Source organism: Rhipicephalus sanguineus, chromosome 1 (genome assembly GCF_013339695.2).
Source record: "Rhipicephalus sanguineus isolate Rsan-2018 chromosome 1, BIME_Rsan_1.4, whole genome shotgun sequence".
NCBI lineage: Eukaryota > Metazoa > Arthropoda > Arachnida > Ixodida > Ixodidae > Rhipicephalus > Rhipicephalus sanguineus.
This window is the reverse complement of record NC_051176.1, coordinates 48,759,828-48,767,096: the sequence shown is the minus strand read 5'-3', so window position 1 is coordinate 48,767,096 and position 7,269 is coordinate 48,759,828. Positions and strand designations below refer to the sequence as shown.

Sequence of the window (7,269 nt, the reverse complement as noted above, 5' to 3'; positions counted from 1 at the left end):
AGCGTGGTTCTGTGGTAGAATACGCGCCTGCCTCTCAGTAGTAGGCCCCGGTTCAAATCCCATTTGATCCTGGGTGTTTTCTTCTCACTTTATTTTTTCTATGTCTCTCGGTTACTTTTTCATGTCTATTGGTTACGCCACCGACGGCAACGGGGACGGCGACGCCGCTCAACGCAGGAACGGGCGCCTAAGAGCTGTGCTCTAAAATGATCCGTAGCAATTTCGGTGGCTGCGCCAGGCTTTCCTAACAACTCAAATAAGCGCAAACCTGCAAACTTTCTGTTATATACTTGTATCGTTTTAAATGTAGCAACACCTCATTGCGCCTATAATGACGATACACATGAAGAATACCAGTAACTACTGGAGGAAACATTGACAGCGACCCGCATTCCAGAGAATGTTGATGCAAATGGTCTGTGATCACAGCAGTACTGGTGTTACAGACTTTGTCAACGTCTTACATTAGTTCCATAATGGGCGTAAGGATATACATCGCAAGCGTGATTTCTAATGGAATTTTGCATGGTCGCCGTTAACCGAGCTCACGTGCATACAAACCGGACGGTGTTGAGTCGATAGATAGCGACTGCCTTCCTCTTCCTGCGCTTCCATAAGCCCGGTGGAGGAAGCCACGAGTGCACTTATCGCTATGAGCCACAGCCAGACACCTTTGTCTGTAGATGCCATACAGCGTCGTCTGTCCTGCCGGTCTCGCCGAGCAGGCAGCAAGAGGCTTCTAACGTCCGCTTCCCTCCGGGATCTTTTCTTCCTTTTTGCGTTAACTTTTTCGACACGATCGAGACGTTTCCGTCCTCCAGGACGCGCCCATCGTGTGGCGAAATCTCAGGACACCTATGATTGCGAACGCCTGTGTGGACTGCATGTGCGCACCACGCTGGTCTGATATTACAGTAGTGGAAAGAGTGGTTTGAGCCCTGTGCGGTAAGTAATGAGAAGAAAGAGGCTGACTTAGGAAGACGAAGGGTACACGTGGGCCTAAAGCTACCCGGCACGCCTTCTACTGCAGTGCCCAACAAGGAAGGCGTATGCATATAAAATCTGGTCCCCATCAGCCCTACAGGCACCAGTCGTCACCAGTCTTCTCAGAGCCATCACCACCATGAAGCCACTGGTGAGTGCAACGCCTTTTGCATGCGAGATTTTTGCTGAAACAGTGTTCTTTCCATCCTTCACTGAAATTGTTTTTGTTGCTGGTAAATATGAGCAAGTAGTTTTCATTCAAAGATGCTGCGAGAGGCGTTTCTCACAACCTGGCTTCTAGCATATCTGCTAGAAACCATGTTTAGCAGAAACAAGCATGGTGCCAGATGCTTCAAATTTGAATACAGTTTATCTCGATTAGTTATGATTCAAAGAAAGCAAAAAAGCCTTTACAAGCTTGAAATCGAAGCTTTCGTCTACGTACTACATGTAGTAAAAAATAAATTCGTGCCTCATGCAGTTATTTAAATTTGTAACATGTTTGGGACCACAGAATACCATCGTTATCATGGTCAAAACACAATAGTTTTGTCTGCTTTATCTCGTACATACAGATATCTGCACGATTGAATTATAGTTAAAATAGTCGGTGTGCTATCATGGGTACACGTGGTTCCAATGGTTCCTATCTTTAGAATCACGGTATGCTTTCTTGCAACCACACGCATTCTTCTACGTTACTGCTATAAATCCTTGTCAGTGGAATAACGTAAACTTTTACAAACGTTTTGAACCACCTAGAAAAAATAAATGGCGCATTTCGAAAGATACCTCCTAATCATTTTCCTCATATATTTATGTGAAAAAATAAAGCATATATAATGTTCCGCCGTCGTTTACAAAGTATTATTTAAAACTGACACCGTAGATGACAATCTTTTGGAAGAACTTCTTTGATCAGAGTTTATCAAAAGCGCACCTGCATTGAGTTAATAAGGAATTATTGCGGTACAGGGAAGTGTTCATTAACTTCAAACGTGTGCACGTTTCGATATACGGCTTGGTCATGAAGGACAATAACTTTCTTTGCACTATTGGGAACTATTTGCTAAATAAGAGTTGCACGTAAAAATACAAGAATATTTTTACAAGGTTTCAATGTAGAACTGGCATTCCGTACTCGTCTTTACTTTATCACGTGTATCACACTGCTTTTTTATCTCCGTTCAGGGAAAAATTTCTGTGTTTTACATGGCCCCTTAAAAGTGGTCGTTTTGGATGAAATCACAAAGATACAAAACTTTAAAGCGTATGTGCACGTTCTTAACCGCTCTACAGTGCGCTGTCGCCCTGCTGGCGCTTTGCGCCGTCGCCTCTGCCGCTGGCAAGAAGAAGGAGAAGGTTGAGGGCCGTGGCGCTCTCCTCGGAGCTGGAGTGGGGGGCTGCTGCCCCTGCACCGGTGGTCTTGGAGTCGGTGGCGTGGGCCTAGGCGGCGGCCTCGGCGGCGGCTTCGGCAGCGGCCTCGGCGGAGGCAGCCGTTACAGCAGCGGTAGCTACAGCTCAGGCTCGGGCTATGGATCTGGTGTCGGCGCGGGTGCTGGGCTTGCCTCAGGTGCTGCACTTGGCTCAGGCGCCGGACTCGCATCAGGTGCTGCACTTGGCTCAGGTGCTGGGCTTGCCTCAGGTGCTGCCCTTGGCTCAGGTGCCGGACTTGCGTCCGGCGCTGCCCTTGGTTCAGGTGCCGGACTTGCTTCCGGCGCTGCACTTGGCTCTGGCGCCGGACTTGGCTCTGGCGCTGCACTCGCCTCAGGTGCCGGAGTTGGCTCTGGCGCTGCACTCGCCTCAGGTGCCGGAGTTGGCTCTGGCGCTGCACTCGCATCAGGAGCTGGACTCGGTGCTGGGGCTGCCGGCGCTGGTCTCGGAGTCGGAGGAGCTGGCGTTCCACTGGCAAGCCCCGGAGTAGGCCTTGGCGTTGGCGGCGTCGGTCTCGGAGGTGGTTTCGGATCGTCCTCGGGCTACTCTGGCTTCAAGCAGGGCTCTGGATTCAACAACCAGGCAGGAGCAAACAAGGCTGGTCAGGGAAGCTTCGCATACAACGTCGGTGGCTCGGACAGCAACAAGTATGGCCACAGTTCCTCATACGGAGATTCCAAGAGCTTCGGCCAGAGCGCTAGTGAGGGCTTCAACCGTGCTTCTGGCCAAGGAAGCCACGGTAGCTCGTTCAACAAGGCTGCCGGTGGATCCGGAGCCCAGAGCTCCAGCTCTGGCACCAAGGTTGTCGCCTCTGGTTAAGCACCACAAGAAACGCCTGTGATTCTTGTGTAAGTAATGCTCTGTTTGGGTACTTTTTTCTTACTTTCACCATTATTATTGATTTCAGCACGAACAGGATGTATGTCGCTGTCCCATGTTGGCGAACACACGAGTAAGCTTCCTTAGCGGAAAAAGTACTACAGACCCTTTATGTGCCAACAACTTCGTCTTCTGTGTGAGGAAATAAACTTTGACACAAGGTTGCCAATGCTATGAGACATGGAGACCTTCTGAGGAGTAATTGAGAATTTATACATTTACATGGAAAGGCCTCATTGAAGTGTTAAGTAGCGTAATTTTCTTAGAAAAATTGCACGTTTAGTGCCTTATCTTCTGCCTATAGCGCTTTCAAACTTTTCTTACAAGTTCTCAAATAACTATACACAGGCCGATAAAAGATAGGCGGCTTTTAATATATTGACATTTCTTTACTTTTCTCAGCGTGATCGAAGAGTGTCTAGTGATTTCACCGGCTTACTATTGCTGCTTTATCTCTGCAGGCCCCTCCTTTACACTCAGATGGTTGCTGAACGGCTGGAAAACAACGGCTTCAAGATGTTACGTTTAGATGTCGGTGAAGTGATAGCGTGATAGCTAGTCAAACCTAGTTTTTTTATAAATTAGTTGTTTTGTTCATCCTATGAAATGCTGTCCTGCATCAATAAAGAGTCATGTTACTATAAAAGAAAGATTGTTTTCTCAATATCTGAACTGCGCCTACGTGTGCCGCCGCGTTTGAACGCTATCCTTACGGTGTGAATTCTAGTGAAATGCCACCCAAGAATCACACGTTAACTTCAATACAAACGGTCCTGGTAAAAAATTCCCTCTAAAACCAGCTATATTAGATACAACGAAATGAATATTAGACACTACGATTACAGGAGTTCCTGTTACATTGTCTGGAAAAGTACTGTCAGTTTTGGGGCAAGGTCTACACCATTCAGCAATAACAGCTTGGGCATATCAATAAGCATGTACTGTAAAACTGCCCCAACTTCTGGCGCAAAGAAGCGAATCAAGCTTAAGACAAACAATACCGTTGCTGCATAATAATTACACTACAACCATTCCTGTTCGATAACTGATTGCAGTGTAGCGCGAACGACGAATACAAACAGAAATGGTCTTTGATAAGTGTCTTCCTTTTTGGTGCGAGTATCACCGAAGAACTGTGTATTTCGGCTCATTATTTGACGTTTTCATCAGAAATTGCTGTTTGACATTCACGGTGACTCAAAAAGAAATTTACACTGACGAACTGCCAATAGAAAATACGGCTCTTTTTAATATGTTGTGTAGTGCTTTTGGTAGATATAGTACAAAACTGCAGATAAATGAATGCAAAGTAATGCAGCAACCAAAGTACTCGCAGCATCACAATCAAAATTTTGGGCGCTATCACATACGTACGAGCTCATAGTTTCCTCAAGGCCTCTCTACCACGTTCGTCCCGTCCTCTTTTTTTGGCCGTGTTCTAGCTTGCGCTCTTATTTCCCTCCTAAGCATACGTACCAACACGCCGAGATACAAATATTACTAAGTTCTATTTCCCTTGCTCTCTATCTCAAAGTATTTTCTGTTGGGGCGACTATCGCATACGTACAAAAATATGTGTTAGCATAGAATAAGAATAAAAAGAAGTAGAAGAAGAAGACAAACTTTACTAAAAGAACAATCAGAGCACTTGTCGCAGCATCGCCGCATGTATGGCACTACAGCTTGGAACTAAAAAGGCACTACAGCTTGGAACTATTTAAACATGTTGGCAAGCTATTTTGCAGAAAAGAAAAAATGCGCTGTGTAATTATATAACCTGCATAGAGTTTTTAATGTGCCTTCAGACACGTCATCAATATTCATGTTGTCTACAGGCCATATATATGAATCCTCTTGTAAACGATTTTTGTTTCAAATAGTTAACTACAGTTTGCCAGTCGTGGCAAATTTTATTTCGCGAAAACGTCACGCTAAAAATTATCAGGGCCTTAAGACATGACCGACGGATCATATAGGAAATACTCAACGAAGGCAAACTTAATACACAGGTTTGTATTTATTCACATACCCTAAATGCCCTTAACGGGCGATACTTAGGGAGGGGAGTTACAGTGAAGATGGGGAGGGGGGTGTAACAGTGAAACAGATACATAAGACATTAAAAACGACATCAATCATGCAGGCAATAACTTAACACGCGAATATACAAAGGATATTACAATGCTGTAGACAAAAGGACTAATAGAGAAATTTTAAGCGAAACTAAGCGAACTATTCAGCATTTGCCCAAATGTGTCATGGTTTATTATTGTAAGGAGCATTTTATTAAGCATTGTTAGTAAATCATGCTTCCACAGTAACAAAGTTGGCACGATTATTATGAGGTAAGACTTGGTAAGGTAGAAGAAAAGCAAAAACGAAGACGTGATGACGATGCCGTCGTGCAGTTCCTCCAGCAGTTCGTTTTGTCGTGACAGATTTTCGTAGCGTCTAATAATAATATCTGGGGTTTAACATCCCAAAACCACGATCTCATTATGAGAGACGCCGTAGTGGAGGGATCCGGAAATTTAGACCACCTGGGGTTCTTTAACGTGCAGCTAAATCTAAGTACACGGGCCTCAAACATTTTCGCCTCCATCGAAAATGCAGCCGCCGCGGCCAGGATTCGATCCCGTGACCTTCGGGTCAGCAGCCAAGCGCCATAACCACTAGACCACCGTGGCGGGGCTTTAGTAGCGTCTAGTTGTGCCTACTCCATAGGCAAAAAAAAACAGAAAAAAAAACAGCTTAACGTCTAGTCTAGTGGCAGAGATGTACAACAATGCATTTCAGTGCACCCTAATCCAACTAAGCCGATCAAGTTGAAGTGACTATTCTTGGCACCGAAAAAAACCTCAGTAAGTGAAAATGCTTCCAAATCTATGGTGCCATACTGGAATAACTCCACTGACGCGAAGGTAAAAATTCATAAGAAAACTTTGTCTATTTTTACCACAGAAATTAACCTGTTTCCGTAGAATTGAAAATGCAGATATAGATAAATAATTTCTCCACCTAAGTTGGCTTAATGTTTTTTTTTGTCTCATTTACCAAGAATTCCAAAGTCTGCTGTATTCACTCATACGATTATTATCATAGTACAAAAAGAAAATTTCGCCCATGGATTGACCACCAAGTGTGCCGAAAACAGATACTAAAACCTGATACGAGTGCCAACTTCGAATAACGCTCTTCTTGCTGTTGTTCAGTGTGCTATATGCGATCGCAAAAGAAATGCATCTTCCAATGATATTCAACAATTCACCCTGTGCTGCGCGAGGTAATTCCATTTTATGCCTGCGAAATCCTTAACTTTATCACCGCACCTAGAAGCGTCTGCCACCCTTGGCTGCGTTTAACATCCCTTGGTATCCATTCTGTTGCTCTAGCTGCGTACCGGTTGTCTCTCCCAGGCATTATTTGGCCAACGCATGTACATTTTTTTCCTTGAAGTCTGCTAGAATATCGGGTAGGCCTCTTTGTCTTTTGACCCAATCTGCTGTCTTCCGATCTCTTAATGTTTCGCCTACAACTTTCCGTTCCATCGCACGCTGCGTGGTCCTTAATTTTTTCTCCAGTTTCTTTGTTATTCTCCAAATTTCCGCCTTATATGTTAGTGCTAGCGATATGCAATGACTACGCTTTTAAGGCGAAAGCCTTAAATGCTTCAGCAAACTCGAAAATTGACCGTCGACGTCGGCGGCGTCAACACGAGTGATGCAAAAAGATCATCATCACGTGATGACTTTACCATATGACGTCATCAAGACGTCACAGATCGCCAAATTTGTGTCGTTATCATAACTTCACTATGACGTCACATAATGACGTCATCACGTGACCTTGTCGCTTTGTCAAAGGTGGGCCGATCACCGAAGCAGTGCGAAACCAGGTGAGGTGCAGAAAGCGTGCAATGCCTCCGATCCTAGAGGCAGTGCAAAACCTCGTCGGGCGCAGAAAGCTATCGGA

General features: G+C 45.0%; 1 protein-coding gene across 10 annotated transcripts; it reads left to right on the top strand.

Moving 5' to 3' along the window:
* The first annotated feature begins 913 nt into the window (after positions 1-913).
* On the top strand, positions 914-3,848 carry LOC119390978 (uncharacterized). Of its 10 annotated transcripts, none has more exons than XM_049414298.1 (5): positions 914-1,135; positions 2,284-2,557; positions 2,594-2,647; positions 2,684-3,266; positions 3,759-3,848. In XM_049414298.1, exons 1-4 carry the CDS (start codon positions 1,124-1,126, stop codon positions 3,235-3,237), a joined length of 894 nt encoding a protein of 297 aa, XP_049270255.1. In that variant the 5' UTR covers positions 914-1,123; the 3' UTR covers positions 3,238-3,266; positions 3,759-3,848. The 10 variants fall into 10 exon arrangements, with proteins under 10 accessions (XP_049270255.1, XP_049270259.1, XP_049270245.1 ...); XM_049414302.1 differs by having other exon boundaries at positions 2,284-2,593; positions 2,630-2,647; XM_049414305.1 differs by having other exon boundaries at positions 915-1,135; positions 2,630-2,647.
* Positions 3,849-7,269: the final 3,421 nt, after the last annotated feature.